Source organism: Cervus elaphus, chromosome 33 (genome assembly GCF_910594005.1).
Source record: "Cervus elaphus chromosome 33, mCerEla1.1, whole genome shotgun sequence".
Taxonomy (NCBI): domain Eukaryota; kingdom Metazoa; phylum Chordata; class Mammalia; order Artiodactyla; family Cervidae; genus Cervus; species Cervus elaphus.
The window spans coordinates 26,024,212-26,047,829 of record NC_057847.1 but is presented as its reverse complement, the minus strand read 5'-3'; the positions used below and the strand labels follow the sequence as shown (position 1 = coordinate 26,047,829).

Genomic DNA, 23,618 nt, shown 5'->3' with positions numbered 1-23,618 from the left:
GAGAAAGTAAAATTACACAATCTTGAAGCCTTTTTAATGAGATTCCAACCTTTTTAAAACATCTATGCAATTTATTTTGGAGAGGACTCAAAAGCAAGAGATTGGACTTCTTCTTATATTGGTGAAATCCCAAAAAATCCACAAATCTCTACATTTCTCCAATTCAGAAGTATAACAGGAATTTTCACTGCAAACTTGGCCAACTGCACGTGTACTCAAGTTTCACTTACGTTTTACTTAATTCTTAAAAAAAAAATTTTTTTTTTCACTTAATTTTATTATTTCCCTGCTGCAGTTCTGATTTTCATGTTAGCAAAAGAATATCAGTATCTGATTCTCATAAAGAACATACTCAACTAAAGAGCTTCTAAACTGTATTCATTACTCAATCAAATCCTCTTTAAGCACCCTTTCCTCTTTATAGCACATTAAAGAAGTGAAAGTTTTAGTCACTCAGTTGTGTCTGATTCTTTGCGACCCCATGAACTGTAGCCCACCAGGCTCCTCTGTCCATGAACTCTCCAGGTAAGAATACTGGACTGGGTTGCCACTCCCTTCTCCAGGGGATCTTTCCGACCCAGGGATGGAACCCAGGTCTCCTGCATTGCAGGCAGCTTCTTTACCATCTGAGCCACCGGGGAAGCCCCCTTTATAGCAAATTGCCCTGAAAATCACTTCTTGCTTTTTGTGCTACATTAAGTAACTTTCAGTGTTAAGTTTATGTGTGTTTTTACCTTTAATGTAACAAAATAACACAGTAGAGGCAAGAGCTGGCCTAGCTGGGGGTCTGCACTTCACTGAAATGGTCCTCTGATCACAAGGGCAGCCTTGCAGGAGTGTTAACTGGGAGAGAAAGGGAGGGTTCAGGGAGGAACGCTACCACTATCCCTGGAAGAGAAGAAGGCTAAGTGGCAAACGATCTCCAGATAACTACTTAACCATATTTTTCTTTCAGAATTTTCTGCTATAATTTTAGAAAGTGCTTAACTTGCATATACTAAAGTTTCAACTCATCTTAAAATATTTTAATAGCAAGTATTTTAAAAGTTTTAAAATGTTCAAGATCTAATCTTTTTAGTAACTACTTTTTATACTCACTACCGAATCGAAACAAAATTGTAACTCATCAGATATGAATGGGTTAGTTTTCACAACAATTTCATCACAGTAATTTCAAAGGAATGATTAAAAATGAACATTCTCTCCAACGTGGTCAGAACGACAACAACAAGAAATCCTTTCATTTTTGAGGTAGAATTTTTTCCCAGCACTATTTTCTTTTTGGTCATAGTCACCTAGGATATATCTTTTGTGATGTCATCGCTATCATCTTTCAATAAATGTCCATCTACAAATTAATTATCTTTCTGGAGACAAATCCCTGATATACTATTCTTCTGATTCCTGTGAAAGACCCACTTTTAAGATACAATTGCAGCTGCCCCACATGCTAGTTACTGAGTCATACACACGCCTTAAAACTCTGTAATCAGCAACCGCCAGGTGCCGTATCGCATTCAGCACACCAGAGTCAGTCAATCCAGACATCCCCAAACACACCAAGGCTGGTTTTGTCAAATGTTTTATTGAGTGTAGACATCTGGAGTACTGTAAAACATGCATTATCTGTAGATTCAAAAGGAGCAAGCCACATTGTCCTCACTGTCAAATGTGTCAGGCTTGGCATACATGATGGAGATTAATGAAGTATCATGAGAGTAATATGGTTCCTGAAAAGCTTCTACAATTTGGAGCAGGGTCTTAATCACGGGAAAAGCAAATCTGTTCACGTTTAGTGAACTTGCAGCTCATTGGAGGTACACAGTATTTTAATTTTAAAACGAATAAAAATAATTGTTTGTGGAAGATTCCCATCACCCCAACTTTACCTGCCCTTTCAGTTTTCAGAAATTTTAATTAAAAAAAAAAGTATATGCCGTTTGGAAGTTGTACATTTATCTGAGCAATAATTAAAATTTATTTCTTCTTCGGTTGCTGAGGTGTATTAAATTTGAAGAAGATAATATCTCCATCTTCGACAATATAATTTCTGCCTTGTTGTCTGTACTTTCCAGCAGCCTGTAAATAAGAAATACAAAGGAAATGTGTTAGTTTACCATGAAATATATAAGGTAAATGGTAGGAGCACATGCAAAAAAGTATTGTACGTCTTGGGTCAGATTAAAGAAAAAAAAACACAGGAAGGCACACAAGTTCAAAACTAGATTTGGAGAGAAGCAAAGTATTCCTGATTTGGGCAGCACTAGATTTTCCATACATACATAATCATAATGTATTCTCCACTAAATTGTTGGTACATAAATGTAATTATACCAATATCATTAAGTTTCATTACATGCTGTTTATGGTACATTTCTGATGTGTCTGCAAACATCCGGCAAGTCACTGTAACAAACAGATCAAACCAGGCAGGAAAAAAGGATTATATAGCTAGGTTAAAGCCGCAATATTTACTTAAAGAAATTCTTTGGTGATACTGATGACGCCAAAGACACAGCACGCTACAATTATCAATTGTAATTACAGATTTTGAATTGCTTCTTTGTAGTTTTTAATTTGATCTTGACAATGACCATACATAGTGGTGTATACTAAAATTCAACATACAGAAGTTTACTGACTAATGGCCCTAGTTACAAGCAGACTCTAACAGGTTGGAACTGCAAAGATGGGTATTTTTTTCCACTTGTAAATCAGTCGGCAAAGCAACTGATTCCACCTGCTGGCACGCAGATCAAGATGAGCAGTCTTCTGGTGATTCTTACACAAATAAGCAGCAGTTGCGCAGAGACTCAGGCTCGCCGCGGGGCACAGCACACACACTGCACCCTCAGCACCACAGGCTCTTCAGCATCCACGCACCTACACTGAACACCGCTCACCACCAACCCGTCCCACCACCTGACATCAACCACTCAACACGGACGACCTGAGGATCTTTGAGAGAAACAAAAGATTCTCAAAAGTATTTTCCTTCTGCTGGAATTTATTGAGAACACGAAACCTTTGACCAACAAGATTAGTACCTCCCTTTGAAGATATTGATAAGAATGTTCAAAGTCAAGTGCAATTATACTAATCAGAAACAAGACTAAGAAAGATCATACATCTGCGGTTAAAATCAACAAACCAGGTCACAGAGCCCCAGTAAGCATATTACAATTATCTAGACCACATGTAAAAATCACCTAATAAGTGCTTTTAAAAATGAAGCTAATTTTTAAAAAGTCAATAATACCCTAACATTTTAAAAGGCATACACACACACACACACACACAATACTCTTGTATGATTTTTCCAAAGTTGTGATGTATGGAAGGCCGTGTGCTACTTGTTTTGAGAATCTAAAGTCCAATGTTCTAAAACTATATAGACAATTTAAATCAAATACATAATTGACATGACATTAAATTTAAGTTTATATACTTTGTTATGACTCAAGTTTACTACTAATTAAAGGTGACAGTGTTCCTTTAAATTCTCTAGAGACCATTTAATCCATTTCCACTGCTATCAGAAACACTGGTTGGAAAAAAAAATCAATACCCATTTGTGAATCTTGAGTATGTATTAAACAAGACACGTCTAACCAGTTCATTTGCACTTGAAAGCAGCCATCTGTAGAAGCCAGCTTTGCCTAAGCAGATATGATTGCTAATAATGTGATATCCCTGTAGACTACAAAGCCCACCCAGAGCTATTCAGTATAAGTTCACACACTGGCATTAAATTAGTTATGCTGCACTGATGTTTGAAATACATACACATACATACACATATACACAATCTTGCTCTCAAACCTAAAACTTATGTGACAATATGCAAGTATTTGTTGAATAAAAGAAATTCATAAATGCTTTATTTAATTTGGAGTTCAAATTTTGAAATGTTAGTTTTGGAAATTAAAAAAAAAAAAAAAACGAAACAAAAAAGCATATTATACTTAATGGTCTTTTAAGCTGAAAAGCCAGAGGTCAACCTTTTCCAGTTTATTGCATAAAACCTCCTAGTTAGTGTTAAAGATTTTGTGTGTGTGTGTGTTAAGCATTTCTACAAGCAGGCAATATTTTTTTTTTTTTACTGTATATTATAAAATTTCTGTATTGTTAAAGGAAGTATTCACAATTTATGTAACTTACAAGTTTATTACATCATAGACATCTATTAAGGGTTGATAAAACAGGCTTATCCCATGAGAACATAAAAAAGAAGTGTCTGATTTCTGAATTCTAGTAATAGAAAAATATCCTTGTTTTAACCTTTAGTCTATGAAAAATATATATGCCAGCATGACATAACATGCTGAAAAATAATCTGAGATTTTTCAAGTCTAATTGGTATTTTTGACAAAGTTCAATCTTAATACACTGAACTAGCACATCGATCTATCGACACAGATGACAACACTGAGAAGTCACTGACTTTGTTTAGTTATAAACTGTAACTTCCTTCACTCCTTTTAAAAAAACAAAATGGCTCTCATTCCACATTGAACCAACTACACCAAGATGTCCCCCTTCTCCTTCTGGGGTTTCAACAACTCTATTATACTCTGCTCTTCCATATGATCTCTCCAATGATACCAATGAGAATAAACTTTTTTGCATTTCTTTAAAATTAGGAAATAAACAAGACTTCTTTAAAAAATTTTTAAAAACATCTTCTATACTAGTTCTCAAATAACAAATTACAGGTAATGAACCCTGCTTAGAAGGTCAGTTTACCTCCCTACCTGTCTATGGATTAGACTTGACACACCTACTGGATTTTGCTAAGTAAACCTAATAAAGTCAAACAAAATCAAGTCTGTAACAGAGTTTAAATTAAAAGAAATCATTCATTATGTCTGTATAACATAGCTTCACTATTAGTGGATGCAAACTAAATTATACTTATTAGCTAAAATAAAGCACAATTTTGGACCTGCCCTCTAGTGTTGAGAAAGCAAATTAAGCTCTCAGAGATCTTTTTTTTTTTTAAAAAAGTACAACCGTGAAGTTCAGCAAAAACAGGTTTCATTTGACTAAATTTACATTGTTTTCCTTGAATTAATCCATACGCATACACACTACTTTTATTTATGATATTCAAGTATAGTAAGTGCAAGTTTTCACTGGTCATCAGTGAACAAATTCTCTGAAATTATTGATAACTACTTAAAGCCAGCTTTAAAATTTCTTTTTCAGTTTTAGAAAAACACCACAAAATTACTAACAATTTATACATTAAAAAACTGCCTAAAAGTATATAAATATCTATGGCTCAGTTGATAGTACATACAGTTGATAGTTAACACTAATGCTGAGACAATCTAAAAGATCATTATCATTCATTTTAAGCATGAGTATCTTCATATTAGCAAAAATTATTAAGTATTAAATTAGAAAATAATTCCTTACCTTGACTGCATTTTCAGAACCTTCCTCTTTAAAATCTTCGTATTTCATTACTTCAGCCATAATGAATCCTTTTTCAAAATCTGTGTGAATCTTTCCTGCAGCTTGAGGAGCCTTCGTCCCTTTCTTTGAAAAGGAAGACCAGGGAAAAATAATTGCATTTAAGATGACTGATTGAAAGCGTAGAGTTTCTTTTCTTTTATCTGCAGTTGGGTTCAACTTAAACTTAGTTTAATAACAGTTAAGATGTCTGATATACAATTAGAACATTTTCAATATAGGGCACTATCTGTGCAGCAGATTTAGCACAGACAAATCAGTAGATGTTAAAGAAGCATAGCTTTGTTTTTCCTAACAGTCATCCACAGATTTATCGATTTAGATGCAGTGGCCTGGTTTGGTGTAGGTTTCATTTTGATTTTCTATTCTTCACAGTGGAAAAAAAAATAAGGATTTTAAAAGTAGCTTTCAAGCTGAATTATCAAAGGTTTTAAAAAGATAAAAAGCCTTGAAAATTTCAGCTCATCTAAAGAACATATAAAAATCAATATATAAAGGGACATTTTTAAGACATTTCCAACAAATCATACAATCTATGTTCAGCAAATAATTTTAAAATCCTCATAAAATTTTGAACACTTTACATAGTAAACCCTGCCTCTAACCACCATGAGAGAAAATTCAAGTTGATATAGGAAGAGAAATGTCTTATAATTACCCCATATGTTAAACTACAAGGACATACATTCCAGACACACACAACCATGGAAAGAAATTTGAGAAATAATGGTGACCTAAAGGCTGCTTAATAAAGCATGTTAAAGTGATAAGGAGTCTGACACTACAAAGCACAGTTTTTACAATAAAAGATGTATTGGGTTAATATGGCTACTCACTGATGCTTACCTGACTAAATATCCTAGCACATTAAATCATGGATACTTACAATCAGTCTTAAGATAAACCAGCTTTCACATTTTCAAGCCCAGAACATGTTATCTTTCCTTCTGCACATACTTAAGTTTGGAAGTTTTAAGGCTTTAAAATATATAGTAAAAATAAACCCTGGCAATTTGTTTACCAACCCAAATTGCTTTGACATAATTTGTATGTCGATATAAAAGGACCTTAGTTATAAGTCAATCAAGCATTTTTTTTTAACAAAGAAGAGATCAAAGAAAAGTGAATCTCACATTCACACAACGCCTTTAATATTATGTTGAACTGACTTCATGTTCCTATCTATCTTAAATCAAAATAAATGTAATAATAAATTAATGTAGTCTGTGAAAACAGGAATGAAAGCAGCCCTAAAACTAGGATGTACCATACACTAAGAAAGCATACTAAAAGAATGATTAAGATACTGAATATTTCTGAAAGTTCAGATGTTATTTTTAGATTCTGTAACACGATTTCGGATTACATATGTTTCAAAATATTTTTCAACAGTAACTACCGTATTACAATGTATTTTCATTTAAGAGCCAGCCATTACAGTTCTGTTTCTATTGTCCTTTGGGAATAAATTAGTCATTCTTTCTGGTGGCAATCAGTTATATATCAATATTTTAAAAATACGCATCACATTATTAAAGAAGACTGAATATAAATCACTGTAAAAATAAACACTATTTCTATAAATTCAAATTTTAAAAGGCATGAATTATTACACATTGAGTTTAGCTCTTTGAGCCCAACTGTGTATCTATGAAGAGCATAATGATGTCATATTGCTTTTATTGCTGAAAATGTAATCCGAGCAAAGCAAAGGAGGAAAGAACCACCCGCAACCCAAACAAACTTAGCGAATACAAAATGAAAAGCAACATCAATTTCACTGCAGACAAACCCAGTCACACAGATTAAGCAAGCACAATACTGGTGCGTCTTATCTCTGACCACAGGAGGAGGGTAGACAGATTCTACAGGATGAAGAAATTCAGACTATGTAATAGGCAGAATCAATTGTTACCTGCCTCAATCAATGCCGCTCCACTTTCACTGTTCAGCAGCTCACAAATAATTAAAGTTATCCTGGACAAAAACCTCATCTGTAATGACTAGCTAACCGCCACCATGACAAACTTCAAAGTCAGTGATATCAATCTGAATTCAATAGTGTGGAACTGGATATAGCTGATGAATAAGTATGAATCTTACCCTGATGGTCCATGCACGCACTTCATCTGGGCCTGCAGTGAAAAAGTATTCTAGTTGGAGTGCTGCAAACCCAGCCTTAATGATCTTTGGCAAAGCGCTGAAATAAAATGAAACAAATTCACTCAACATATAAGTAGATTGTGCCAGAGATCAGTATGAACCTAAAATATTCATTTCAAGCAGAAAATGTTACAGAGATTAGTAAATGACCATTTTTCTTTTATAATACACTTGAAGAGGTCAGAAAGCATATAACTATTCCTAAAAAATCTCTTCAAAAATTAGTTTAAATTATATTAGTCTGAATATATCATTTTGAATTGTTTACTATAGAAAAAGAAAAATTTGATCTACCCATTCTATGGTTATTTTTCTCCCATATCAATTATTTCCCAGACGTGGGTCATGAAAGCAAAATTATTTGATTGAAATCCAATGTTTAAACAATATATTACTGTTACTCAGAAAAAATTAAGGCAACTGATTCACTCTTTCCCCGCCCCCACTGAACATGACGAAAGAGTTTTGGCGATTATTCCTTCTCAAAAATATACATAACTAATACCTATGTTATAATTAAAACACTGTACGGAGATGACAGATGACAGTTAAAAACTTAATTTAAAATAAATCTTTTCACTCTGTCTCATGGTAAAGAAAGGAGAAGATTCCCTCTTTATAATGGTAATTACTCTGTCATTTATTATTCTATCAGCGCAAGCAATTAAATTACTGCAAGGAAATAGTTGATAATAAAGTGTAGGGAAAATGAATGCTAATTAACCTTTGTGTCATGTTCGCTTCCAGATACTTCTGTCTCTCCTCAGCACTCAATTCTTGCAACCTGAGTTCCAAGGCCCCACTAAAAGGAATGACCAAGGCACCTGGGTCATACTTGTCCACCCACTCTTTAATTTTTATCAACCTGTAGACAAAAAAGGGCACAACATTATCTTGTAGTGCATGCATGACTGTACCACATTCATTATTATCAAGTAGCACATACATATTCATAAGAATTGCACGGTTTTATGATGCCATCTTTTTGTGTATAGCTTTCCAAGGTCAAGGCATTAACAGGCAGCAACTGCTTCAGGTATACGCCATAATATTTTACTGTAATCTAGTTTTACCTTAACATATTATCTATAGGAACTATTATACAAATATTTAAAACTTTTTGCAGTTATACTAAATTCATTCAGTATTAATACCTGTGACCTTGAGAATCTCAATGTTATGATTTACTATCTTCCTTTACAAAGTAAATTTTTAAAAAGCAAAAAACACAAAGTTCTGGATTTATAGGAATCACACCTAAAAGTATCAGCTAATTTTGAGGAGCTCTGACAAATAAATAATTTGTTCCCCCCAGATATCTATATGCCTGGTTCAATTCCTTCTTGGACTAACAAGACCTTACAGTTGTCACTGGTTTTGAGATTTTTGCTAATCCCCCCAAAAGTCCAAAAATACAGATTTACAAACCTAGTTGATCGTGTATACATTGTTCTTATGAATCTCACTTTTGTAGGATCATGAATAACAGAACTACAGAGGAAATAAATTCCTTTAATAGAAAAGGGTTTGGAAAGCCAAATCAGTTAGGAAATTGATATCAAGTATTACCTGAAAAGACATTATTGATTCTTTTTAGAATCATTTCAAATTGAAAATCATTAGTGAGTGATTTCTTCCCAAGCATGTAATTTTTTTCTTTTATTTTTTTATTGAAGGATAATTGCTTTACAGAATTTTGTAAGCAATTTAGCAAAGTGGCAGTTACAGCATAAATGATATAGGTGTAGTGAGTATATTAACTAGATTCTGATCCTACCACTATGCTAGCTTTTTACTCTTGGGCAGTTTTCTAAACCTTTCTAAACTTCACAGTTTCGTTATTCATGGAAATAGTAAGAGTACATATTATACTGTAGGTAAAGAACCTAGAAAAGTAAAGTTTGGCATATCATAAACAAATATTAACAGCAATTACTATTAATATTTTTTACTCTCAGATAATCACAGCAGACATGCCTATGATTCTGGGATAGAGCTTAGTATGGAAATGGGTATAGATTTCACAGTTCAATGTATATCAGTCTTATACTTAGCTCCCATATTTAGACCAAGGCTTTAATAACTATCAGGGTAAAAAATTGAGGCAGAAATCCTTTAAAAAACAAAGTAAATGTCACTACAGTGAATAAGAAACACAAGAACTAAACCCTAATACTGACCATCAAAGAAAATGGCAGGGATCAGAGTTATCAGAAAATTAAGAACATGGACTACTGAGTAGAATGGGATAAAAGAATGAAAAACTCACACAACAGTTCATACATGTTTCCTATATAAGGCTAACCTATAATTTATTTAATATTTATCAATGGGGGACTCCCTGGTGGTCCAGTGGTTAAGATTCCATGCTTTCATTGCAGGGGGCATAAGTTCAATCCCTGATTGGGGAAGTAAGATCCCACATGCTGCATGGTGTGGCCAAAAAAAAAAATTATCAGTGATTTTTGATCTTCGTAATATTTTTTTTTTCTTTTGGTCATATCCTAGAAATAATGGACCAATCCCTAAGATGTATTTTGGAATCAAATATATGTCCTTTAAAAGAGGAAATCCAAACCAGTTGTTTTCTTATCCAAAATTATGAAGGAAAGAACATTATGAGAGTCTAATTTATTTTATAGACTTACACTATTCAAACAAAACTGTATTTTAAAATTTATCATTGATGGTTTAGTAATATACATTATGCAAGCCAGAATCAGAAATCAGAAATGTAATTTTAAAAAAAGGAAAAATAACATACTAAATATAGATTCAATGAAAGTAAAATAAAACAAGCCCATGCAAAAGAAAACAAAAATATCATACACATTTTGTTTCAAAAATATGGTCAACATAGCTAATAAAACTAGAACAGTTATGAGACAACAAGATAAGAAATAATGACTTTGGCTAAAATATCAATTCAGAATAACAATAGTTTTACCCTGTCATTTTAACAGCCTTTCCTGCAGATTCCTCAGAGGGATTATTTGCATTCCTCAGGTGTTCTATTGTACAATTCAGATGAATAAAGACTTACAAATCATTCCTCTACCGCCAATGTGAGACTTTGATCTGGTGAATACACTATTGTACCTTAACTATAATTGGCAAAAAACCTGACAGTGTAGAGCATCACAAGCTTAATAACAAAGGAGAATATCTCAAAGTGTTGACAGATGATCTTCATAATGCAGAAGCAGAGATGGTACATTTTAGCAATAAATGAGCACTGAGGTCTAAAGGTCTCTAAAGTGACTGACATCAGACCTGCTATAGCCTCACTAAAAGAAAAAGGTACCGTGACACTCTCCGTAAAGTGAGTTAGGTCTTTGCCTGCAAGCTTCACTTTTGTGACTTTCCCTGTCATAGAAAACACAGGGAAGATGAAAAGTGAGTTAGGTTCTTTGGCTGTCTGCTTTACTTTTGTTACTTTTACTATCAAACAAAAGTGAGAAATGCCCCGAAGTGATTTTTAATTACATATTTGGAATAAACCTTGAGTAATTAAAAATATGACTTGATTTCAAGACTATAGACTAAAATACATATAATATATCTATTAGGTCTGATGGTTACAGAAGTGTGATAATGAGGCTAAGATCACAAGTTTGAACCCCATTGGGACCAGTTACCTTTTGCAGAAAGCTATCTATTCTATTACTACAAACCGTACCCCAAACTCATGTCAAAAATGTGAGCTATGGCACATGAGGGATATGGAAAATCAAAGTTGCACTCAGGACCACTACAAGAAAAACAATTTCAAGTACGATACATTCTGTCAAAGTGACTGAACAGTAATCTCCATACACAAATGTTAGCAAATGTCTAAAGAAAACTAATAGTAACCAAAATAATAACGATATTGTCATAGAATAACAAATTATAGGAAGGGAGAAGAGACAGTAAAGATAGTATACTCCCAAGGATTTAAACTGTAAAGACTTTCATAACATTCATTTTATAAATTTATATAAATAGACCATTGCACAAAGCTGGAGATTACTGATAATAAGAGCCACACTGATTTCCCCAAAGTTTTATGAGCGACAAACGGCAAGAAGAGCTGCCATTAGTTGTACTTTCCTTCCTGCTAATGATTCCACAGCAAGTGGACTAAGCAGGGACAATCAATTTTAAGGCTAAAGGGTTATGCTTTGACATTCACTGGCAGGTTTTGATATGTTAGAGTCTTTGGCAAAATGAGATCTTTAGTATTAAGCTAGCTTTAGATTTCTAAAAGATTATGTCTCAAATTTATCTTTGGTTTTATAATCTGACCTTCTTATCCAGTCATGAAATTTCAGATTTCATAGTTTGATTTTCCTTGGGTTAATTTAAATGGTTTGTATTTCTCCTGCCAGATACAAATATTATTTCTAAAAATTATATTTGTCTGTCTCTGAAATCTACCTGTTCTTTTTTGGTAACATTTTATTCCTGTTTAATGAATTCTCATTCCCTACAATATTTTTAAAAGATTAATTGAAGGTTTCTTTCAGACTGCTCTAATTACTTCTAGTTTCTTGTGTATAACACTGCCTGACCATATGCCATCTTCTAATCTCTCAAAATAGGTGGCTCCTGTGTATGTGTTGTTATTCTTAGATGTGTGATCATTTGGCAGGAGCTGTTTTGTTCCAAGAGAATCTGTGATCAAACTCCTGGGTTGTTGAGCTATATCTGTGACATAGTTTTGTGGGTTTTTTTCCTTCTAGGGAAAGACCTATGGAGGATTTTGGACTCTGGATCATTTTGAGGCTTAGAGTTTCTGCACTAGGTTATTGGTAATGCAGACAGTAGACCCAGTCTCTAGTTTCCTGAGAATAACAGTTTCTTCCCTTTTATAGAAGGGGTGGGAGCTGGGGGTGCATTTTTCTAGTGTCTGACGTGGAAAGGACAGCTCTTTCTAGGTTTTACGAGTGTGCGGTTCTGGCATCTGTAGCCTGTGCCTTGAGTCTTATTCCTATATGGACACTAAGGCCTCTAAGCCATAAGAGATTTTCCCTGAGGGCCATACACTGTTGAGTTCACTTTCTACTGTCAGACTTTCCTCTTTGTTTCTGACACCTAGAGAATCCCTTTTCTTGCTTTCAAGTCCTGCCATGTTCTAAAAATATCACATCATCAAAAATACTATCTTTCCTGGTTATTTCCTCTGATGTTTCTATATACGAGAAACAAGAAGGGAGCTTCCTGTATTGGCTGAGTCCACCCTCTTAACTGGAAGTTTTCCATACTAAAGTTAAACTCTCCATTTTATTGTGTCCTAATAAAACAGCTTTCATACATTTTTTTACCAGCACCCATAAGAAGAAATAGATTTTATACTTGATTCAAACATATGGTGCACAGACACATTATTTTCATATACATATCCAAACTGAGACTGATTTCACAAAATGGTACTTACCTTTACAATGGAAAAGAGCAATCTCAATTTGATATTCTGCATAAAACTAAATTTTTGCAACTTAAACTCCTGAAATACTTTTCTCTAATATACTTTAATATGAATTTTAATTTATTCTTTTCTACACTTCATGTCCATCCAGCCATTCAACTATCGCCAGCTACTCAAATTCTGATTTTCTAAAAATCCTTTAAAGATGGCACAATTTAGCACTAAAGCCAAGTTACAATACCATTTATGATATCTTGGTTGAACATTAGAACTCTCTCAAATCTGCTTATTCTACTTTCCAGTGTCAAAGTAGATTAAACTTTTTAAAATTGTTACTTGTGAAAACGTTAGGTCCTTATACATATCTTACATGGTTTTCTATGTGAATCTGGGTCTTAACTTAAAGAAAAAATAGCACTGGTATCCTGCTTCTGATTTACTATTAACTGCTGACAAGAGCCCTTGCCAGTATTCAGAAAGTGATGCAACTTACACATCAGAGGATGTGTGGCTTAAAAAGACTCGGTCCGTGTTAAGTATGTGGCCTTGACTAAGTTAGTTCCCCTCATGTTGTTCAAAGTATCAGTTCAGTCACTCAGTTGTGTCTGACTCTTTGCGACCCCATGGACTGCAGCACCCCAGGCCTCCCTGTCCATCACCAACTCCCAGAGTTTACTCAAACTCATGACCATTGAGCCGGTGAGACCATCCAACCGTCTCATCCTCTATCATCCTCTTCTTCTGCCTTCAATCTTTCCCAGCATCAGGGTCTTTTCAAATGAGTCAGTTCTTCACATCAGGTGGCCAAAGTATTGGAGTTTCAGCTTTAGCATCAGTCCTTCCAATGAATATTTAGGACTGATTTCCTTTAGGATGGACTGGTTGGATCTCCTTGCAGTCCAAGGGACTCTCAAGAGTCCTCTCCAACACCACAGTTCAAAAGCATCAACTTTTTGGTGCTCAGCTTTCTTTATACTCCAGCTCTCACATCCATACATGACCACTGGAAAAAGCATAGCTTTGACTAGATGGACCTTTGATGGCAAAGTAATGTCTCTGCTTTTTAATAAGCTGTCTAGGTTGGTCATAGCTTTTCTTCCAAGGAGCAAGCATCTTTTAATTTCATGGCTGCAGTCACCATCTGCAGTGATTTTGAGGCCAGAAAAATAAAGTCTGTCACTGTTTCCACTGTGTCCCCATCTATTCGCCATGAACTGATGGGACCAGATGCCATGATCTCAGTTTTCTGAATGCTGAGTTTTAAGCCAATTTTCTACTCTCCTCCTTCCTTTCATCAAGAGGCTCGTTAGTTCTTTGCTTTCTGCCATAAGGGTGGTATCATCTGCCTATCTGAGGTTATTGATATTTCTCCCAGCAATCTTGATTCCAGCTTGTTCTTCATCCAGTCCAGCATTTCTTACTGATGTACTCTGCATATAAGTTAAATAAGCAGGGTGACAATATACAGCCTTGACGTACTCCTTTCCTGATTTGGAACCAGTCTGTTGTTCCATGTCCAGTTCTAACTGTTGCTTCCTGACCTGCATACAGATTCTCAGAAGGCAGGTCAGGTGTTCTGGTATTCCCATCTCTTGAAGAATTTTCCAAAGTATAGATATACCATAAATCCAGGGGGCACTGATAAACACTGAGCTATGTCTAGTCTTCTTCCTTGTAGGTTTCCTCTCATTTTTATTAAAACTGTTCGAAGTCCCAAATAATGACTTTAAGAAAATCACACTTTCCTTTTCCATTTTCCAAACATGTTCACTGCAAATTAATGCTCATTTGCAGCATTCTAAAAGAAACAAACATATACCCCATAAACAATATTTGTTCAAGACCAAATAATTAGCTCTAGAACATTCAGTTCCCAACCCTTCAAAATTCTGTTTGAATAAAGTTACTAGAGTAAGGTTATTAAGGAAGTCAATGGGAAAAAAAGAGGTAGAAAGAAGAAATACCAAAAACTTCAAATCTAATTATTAGTCTCTGGAAATCTAATCCCTCTTCTAAAAGAGATCCCCATCTGTGATTTATGTAACTGATTTCAGGTTTCAATGTTTTTGTCTGACTTGATGGAACTGTGCAGGACAACAATTAAACTCTGCTCCAAAGTGTGGTCGCATCACCTGGGTGCTTTTTAGAAATGAAGAATCTCAGAATCTGCATTTTAATAAGATCCTCAGGTATTTCACATGCACACTAAAGTTTCAGAAGCACTGAATTAAAGGACTTTGAAAATAAAAGCACTCTAAGTGAACACATGAAAATGTCTGCAAGAACTCTGCAGACCAGCTAATAACTAAGCAGATGTTGACTACTTATCCCATTGACACGAGAGGAGTGAGAATAATAGAAAAATTCCTGCTTACATCTCCCAGGCTCAAAACCAAAAAAGAAGAAAGTTAGAATTTCAGGAAGTATAAGGAAAATGTTTGCTCTGACACCCCTGCAGTATCAAAGAAGTTTTAGATTCAGCGTAAAAATAATTAGTTTAGACAGAATTACTATGGTCAACAGTTTCTTTATAAGACATAATTAGGTCTCTCTTATTCTAGTAAGCCTCAATACCTGGAAAAACATCTGTAAGTTAGCTTTGGAATCTAGATTCAAATTACAAGAAATGAGCCCAGCAGAGAGGACTCTGTGAAATCTGAATTCATATCAAGTAAAAGGGATATTACCATAAATTGTTCCTTATGGGACCTCACAGAACCACTGTCTGGAAAACCCTGTTCATTTTTGCAGTCACTGTATTAAAAGTGGCATTTGTACATATACACATTTGTGTACACACACACACATACAAATGTTTCAATGAATAAACAGGAGAAAACATAAGGATGAATCCTAATTACTTTGAGTAAATCATAGTAATCCCATTCTCCAGCTGGCAACTTGACTGAGAGTTGCCATGTGAACCAGTTCCGGTCAATAGGGCATGAGAGGAAGCTTGCTACAGGCTTCAAGAAGATTCTGAAAGGCTCCTTTAGCTCTTAAAAAGGGTAAAGAAGAGTGTCTCTGCTGGACACTATGTCTAGATTTTACCTCTAGAATTCTAACAGCTATACTTTGACCAAAAGAATGGATGTAAGGAAAGATGAGAAAAACCCTTGTTCTTAAAACTATCACAGGAACACTGAATTAACCAAACCTGGAGACAAGCTACCCTGGGTTTAACTATTACATGTTGGGATTGTCTTCATTATTTGTAGCATCCTGATACTGACTATGACCACATTTTAGGGTTCTCTTCATTTGAATATACGAATGCAGCTCCTCTTAAATGGTCTAACTCTAATTTATTTTTTAGAATAGCTGCTACTGTAGAGCTTTCCTGAGTGTTTATATAGATAGATGTTATTACCACACTCCATCCTATATTATAAATTGCTTATTTGGGGGGTTTATCTCTTCCCAGTATAATAAAAATGTTGTGAGGTCAGGCACTTGTCTTTGTTCCCTGATATATCTACAGAACTCTACTAGCACAGCACTGGCAAATAGTGAATGTTCAAACATTTTCTGAATGGATAACAAAGTGGAAAGTGTTTTGATAATAATTAGCTGAGGGACTATGGGTAGTATTTAAGTTTTCTGAGCTTTAGTTTACCCACCTGCAAAATGCTGAGTAGTTCTCAAACAGTTCTGGGTTCCCTACAGGAACTCTCAAGGTGCTAAGAGGAGAAACCGTGGAAAGTGAAAGAGAGGAACAAGAGGGAGGTTTGAAACTCTCCACTTTTGCATTTCAACCAGAGCTGCATCATTCTGCCATGTTGGATTTTTGCATCAGAGTTCATCAGCAGAAAGAGTTCTGTTGTTTTCAACAACTCTAAAGTTCAATGATTAAGTGATCCTTTTAAGACTGCAAATTCTATGCCATATGCCAGAAAGTGAATACAAGTGCTGAAATCTGAAAGCACTTCAAATTTTTGCTTAAATGGTATTTTCGGTAGAAAAACCATCTTAAAAAAAAAAAAAAAAAAAAAAGCTCTCCTTTTCCATTTTCTGTCACTCTATTCCCTTACCTTGACTTATTTTTCTTCATAGCATTTATTATATTATGTTCTTAGTGTTTATTGTCTTCCACTCATTATTTCATTCCCTACTCCAGGTGATCTTCCTGACCCAGGGACTGAACCTGCGTCTCTTTTGTCTCCTGCATTGGCAGGTGGATTCTTTACCACCAGTGCCACCTGGGAAGCCTCACTGGTAAACCCACTTACTCAGTTATTCAGTTCAGTTCAGTCGCTCAGTTGTGTCCGACTCTTTGCGAACCCATGAACCGCAGCACGCCAGGCCTCCCTGTCCATCACCAACTCCCGGAGTCTACCCAAACCCATGTCCATTGAGTCAGTGATGCCATCCAACCATCTCATCCTCTGTCATCCCCTTCTCCTCCTGCCCTCAATCTTTCCCAGCATCAGGGTCTTTTCAAATGAGTCAGCTCTTCGCATCAGGTGACCCAAGTATTGGAGTTGCAGCTTCTTCATCAGTCCTTCCAAATGAACACCCAGGACTGATCTCCTTTAGGATGGACTGGTTGGATCTTCTTGCAGTCCAAGGGACTCTCAAGAGTCTTCGCCAACACCACAGTTCAAAAGCATCAATTCTTCAGTGCTCAGCTTTCTTTATAGTCCAACTCTCACATCCATACATGACCACTGGAAAAATCATAGTCTTAACTAGACGGACCTTTGTTGACAAAGTAATGTCTCTGCTTTTCAATATGCTGTCTAGGTTGGTCATAACTTTCCTTCCAAGGAGTAAGAGTCTTTTAATTTCATGGCAGCAATCACCATCTGCAGTGATTTTGAAGCCCAGAAAAATAAAGTAAGCCACTGTTTATTAGGGAAAAGAATTTTTAAAAATATTTTGTTCACTGCAATATTTTCAGCACCACTTACGATAGAAAAAAAAAATCACAATATAGTGGATTGTCATTCCCAAGGTAAATCTGTGCTTGAACTACTACACCACCCTACCTTACCCCCAGCCCCTGTAAACTGTTTTTATGAGTGTGATTAATTTAGATACCTCTTACAAGTAGAATCATATGGTTTTTGTCTTTTTTTGTGATTGGCTTATTTTACTTCACAATGTCCTCAAGGTTCATCCACGTTATAGCAGATGATATGATTTCCTTTTTTTAAAGACTGAATAATATTCCTTTGTATGTATATACCACATTTTGTTTACCCTTTCATTCAATGATGGACATTTCTTAGGATAAATGTTTATTGCCCATTTTAAAATTGGGTTAATTGGGATTTTTTTGTTGTTGTTGTTGAGATTATGATATGATCATTCGATATTTGAAAGGGTACTATCACAATTCAATAGGGAAATAACAGTTAACAAATGGGGCTTAGACAAGTGAATATCCACAAACAAAAGTAAAAATGGACCAAAGAACTAAATGTAAGAGTTAAAACTATAAACCTCTTCAAAGAAAGCAGTGGGAAATCTTCACATTTTTGGATTAGGCAATAATAGTTTCTTAGATAGGATACTTAAAACACAAACAACCAAAGGAAAAAAAAAATTAGAATTTATCAAAATTTAAAATTTTGTGCACCAAAAGACACTATCAAGACAGTGAAGTGACAATACACAGAATGGGAAAAAAATGTTTGGAAGTATGTTTCTGATAAGGGCCGAGTAAAGAAACTATGCTAAAAAGATTCAATTACAGATGTGCAATAAACATTTACACAAGGAACTATATTCAATATCTTATAATAAACTATAATGGAAAATAATCTGAAAAAAATATATAACTGAATTACTTTGCCGTATACTGAAACCAATATTATATATCAACTATATATTTCAATAAAAAAGCACCACTAAATAATAATGAAAACTTACCACTCAGTATTAAAAAGACAGAAACTCAATTTTAAATGGGCAAAGGATTTGAACAGACATTTCCCCCAAGAAGATATACAAATGGCCAACATGTATATGAGAAGATGTTCAATATCACTAATCATCAGAGAAATGTGCAAATCAAAACCAATATGAGATATCATTCTATACCCACTGAAGTGAAGTGAAGTCACTCAGTTGTGTCCAACTCTTTGTGACCCCATGGACTATAGCCTACGAGGCTCCTCCATCCATGGGATTTTCCAAGCAAGAGTACTGGAGTGGGTTGCCATTTCCTATTCCAGGGGATCTTCCCAACCCACGGATCGAACCCAGGTCTCCAGCATTGTAGGCAGAAGCTTTACCATCTGAGCCACTAGGGAAGTCCTCTAAACCCACTAGGATGGTTAAAAAAATAAAAAGATGGACAATAAGTGGTATATCCACACAGTGGAAAGTAATTCAGTCATAAAAAGAAATGAAGTACTGATACATGTTACAACATGGATGAACCTTAAAAAACATACTAAATCAAAAGAAGCCACAGACAAAAGGCTACATATTGTATGATTCAATTTATATGAAATATCCTCAATGGACAAATTCAAAGACACAGAAAGTAGATGAGTGGTTGCCTGGGCCTAGGTAGAGGAGGCAATGGGGAGTGACTATTAATGGGCAAGGAGCTTCTTTCTGGGGTGATAAAAATGTTTTGATGGTGGCAAATTGTGGACATACTAAAACCCACCTTAAAAAGGAGAATTTTGTGCATATTAATTATCTGAAAAATAAAAAAAACAAAGCTAAGCTGAGAATTTAAAAATAAAAGACAAAAATGCTAATACTTTGCACATTTTGATCCTATAATATCTAACCTCCCTGCAGAAATAGAAGGGATCAATAGAAAAAGCAGAGATGTTGGAGTAAATACCAATTCAAATGCTAGTTTAATCACATACTAGCTATAAGATTCTGGGAAAGCTATTTAAGCTTCCTGAACCTCAGTTTAATCACCAACAACACAAATAATATATTCTCACAGGCTGATGTATTAAAGTGCTTGGAACACAGGAGGCCTTCAATGGTTAGTCCCCAATCATAGCTGTCTCCTATCAGTGCGTGGGTTTAATACAGAATTTAAAAAAATGTTAGATAGCCTGGAAGTAAAGAATGATGGCTCTTTAAAAAACTGGGTCTGTATTCCTGGGAAAAAGTCTTGCCTAGCCAACTTTTTATAGATAGAAAGTAACTGGAAAGAATGCAAGTGCAGCGATTGTAAATATATACAGTAAGTAACTAAGTGCACTGATAAGCATTATGTTAAACCTTGAACAATCAACTTTGAAAAAGGGGGTATAAGGGATGGGGAAGGAAAAACAGATAAATGCATGATTTAAAAAGACACTGATGAGCATTGTGATGGGAGAAGTCATGTACCACAGGCATGATTAAGAGAAGATAAACAATCTTGATAAAGGAAGATTTTGGCCTCATTAAAATAGAGAATTTTAGGAAAAGAAACCAATACATTTAATGGTCTTTTCAATTATGTAACTTAAAAAATAAAAACAGGAAAAGCAGAAAAGGAACGGGGTTTTTGTTCATGACAGTAAGAAAGTAAGAAAGAAAGAAAGAAACCCCCAAGGGAAAGATCAATATGGGTATGTACATCAGAATCAATCTGCACAGACCTCCTTTCCCATATGGATACTTCTTGCTGAAGTTGTTCTCAATTCATCCTCTGGAGGAGGCTTCCATATTCTAACAAAGGAGTCCATTCCCTCATGATCCATATCCTCAGTCTATTTACCATGTGGGATACACATGGACTGCATAAAGGAGCCGACACAGAAGGATACAAACCCAAGGTAAATAGTCACCGTAAAAAAGAGAAAGGTCACCGTTTGTGTATTTTTGGAGAACAGTGATTTGGGGACAGTAGAGAAGCAAGAAGCACTTAAAAAGACACAGGTGCTTAATGCAAGCTTCAGTAGTTACAGATAGATATGCTGCTTCTGAAAGATTATTCTGTTATAGAAAAATCTATTTCAACATAATTTGGTATGCATAGTCTTAAAGTGCCAACTGGCTTTAGTAAACTATGTTTATACAAGAAAAGGGATAACTAGGAAATGTTGGAGTAGAATCACATCTATCAAAATTTATAGTTGGTTTCATAGCTTGTAGTTTGTCCTAGCAAGTAATAATACATTGGAGTTCCATTATTCTATTGAAAAGACATTGTATGTAAAACGAGCTTTTGTAAATAAGACATAAAAGTTAATTTACTTTAATGAAAGGAATCCTATAATTAAAGGATGTTCACACATAATCCCTTCGCCAAGAGAGGCAGTATAGAATATAGTTACCGAGCACTGAAGCCAGACAGAGGAGGTTATCCTAGCCATGTCATGGGACCTTTCTAAAGTCTCCGTTTTCTCATCAATAAATGGGAGATAATAATAGCATCTACATCACAGGATTGCTGTGAAGATTAAATAAGAGAGTGCATGTAAGATGCTTAGCATGGTATCTGATACAAGGTAAGTGATCAACATTTGTTATCTATTAACAAAGAATGGCTTTGCCTCTTTTGAACACCTCAATGTTCAGAACACAATTTCTTAAAAAGAAGTGTGTTGTATGTTTATCTGTGATCTGGTTATTAATCAAATTTATCTGAGAAGACAGGTCTAAGCACTAACCACTTCAAACTTTATTTATGGGGATTTCTTTTCTTTCTTATTTTCTCCTTAAACTGTCCCACCTGTGCTAAAGGAAAATGGCAAGTTTTGCTACTCATTAAACTGCTGCTGAGTGATATTCTGGCAGTTTCCAAGAAGGGCAAAAATTTACCTAAGGTGCAGATATATTAAAAGAAAAACAGATTTGAAGTGAACCAGTAGGAAGTATATTTGACTTTGCTATAATTTCTAAACCAATATTAATCAAAGCAGTCAGTCTAGGAACCATTTGTTACTTGTCTCTGAGTATGAAAAGCAATGTCTCACTTCCTCTTCCCTGGCCATACTGGGAGACACAAAATTAATAAAACCTTTACTCCTTTGCTTGCATTCTCAGTTCAAACGTTTCTCTCTATCACCTTTACACATTCCCAGCTATATTTATATACTGTTTTAGCTAAACTCACTTGAAAAGAAATTGCTAAAAGTAATTTTATTAATGACATATTAAACTATACTCTGAAGTAGTTTCTCTTACTTTAAATAAGATCTCTGCTCTTAGAACACACCAAAATAATAATTCTAAATGAGTTATCAAATTCTATACAACTGACTTAAGCCCATGTTTAATTCTGTTCCTAGTGTAGATACATCTTTTCTCTAATAATCAGTCTAAAAGTCATTAAAGTTAACCTATCTTTACATCATAATCAAGTAAATAAAATTAAAATGATATACCACTTTTGGGCTATTAAATGAGAAATGACTAAAGCAAGACTAACATCCAGTATTGGCTGGTGTTAAGGAAAATGTACTTTCTTGGATGGCTACAAGGATGTTCACTGTACCTTACTCACACACAAAAAAGTCAAATAACCTCAACAGAAAACAACAGTGAGGGATCTGGATAACCGAATAGTTAATATCCAAATTATATTAAGGACTCATACAACTCAACATCGAAAAAAAAAATCTGATTTTAAAATGGACAGATAACCTGAATAGACACTTCTGCAAAAATAACAAAACAAAAGGTCAAAAGACAAATATCACTAATCATCAGGGAAATGCAAATCAAAACCACAGTGACATATCACCTCAGATCTGTCAGAATGGCTATCATTAGAAAGACAACAAATAACATTTGTTAGTAAGGATGGAGAGAAAAGGGAACACTTGTGCACTGTTGGTGGGAATTCAAAGTGGTGTAGCCACTACAGAAAAAGTATGAAGGTTCCTCAAAAAGTTAAAAATAAAACTACTATATGATCCAGTAATTCCATTTCTACGTATATACCCAAAGAAAAAAATGACTAATTTGAAAAGATACATGCACCTCTATGTTCACTGTAGCATTATTTACAACAGCCAAGACATGGAAGTAACCTGTGTCCACTGATAGATGAATGGATAAAGACCATCCTCCCCCTGCACCTCCCTACTGAAGTGGTACTCAGTCATAAAGAAGAACGAAATCCTGCCATTTGTGACAACATGGACAGACCTAGAAGGTATTATTATTCTAACTGAAATAAGTCAGAGAAAGACAAATTCCTATGATCTCAGTTATATGTGGAATCTAAAAAACAAAAGGAAAACAGACTCACAGATACAGAGTACAAACTGGGGGTTGCTAGAGGGGAGAGTCGTTGCTGGAGATTGAGGAAAACAGGTCAAAGGACGGGAGGGACAACCTTCCAGTGAGAACATAATTAAGTTATGGGGATGAAATACACAGCATGAAGAATATTTAGCAAAGTGCTGGGTTGGTAGGATAAATAAGACAAACATTGTCATCATTTTCACACAACTTATCAAGTCAGCCTGTTGATCTTTTTAGGTATTTTAATGTATATTTGGATATACTTGACAGGGGAACAAGTAGATATTTTAATTTTTTAAAAATTATTTTTTGTTGCAATATGATTAATAAAAATAAAATGTACAGGTCTTAAATGTTCAATTTAATGAATTTTGAGTTTTATATACATATGTAACCACCACCCCGA

The 23,618-nt window shown here is 34.9% G+C and overlaps 1 protein-coding gene across 1 annotated transcript in view; it reads right to left on the bottom strand.

The window, feature by feature from the left end:
* Positions 1-1,566: 1,566 nt before the first annotated feature.
* The window catches only part of OLA1 (Obg like ATPase 1), a 157,624-nt gene continuing 135,572 nt past the window's right edge, over positions 1,567-23,618 (bottom strand). Inside the window, exons 8-11 of the mRNA XM_043894255.1 lie at positions 8,366-8,506; positions 7,582-7,678; positions 5,422-5,544; positions 1,567-2,079 (exon numbers count right to left, since the gene is read on the bottom strand). Coding sequence (XP_043750190.1) covers positions 1,978-2,079; positions 5,422-5,544; positions 7,582-7,678; positions 8,366-8,506 — 463 coding nt within the window. The 3' untranslated portion in view covers positions 1,567-1,977. The remainder of the gene's footprint in view (positions 2,080-5,421; positions 5,545-7,581; positions 7,679-8,365; positions 8,507-23,618) is intronic.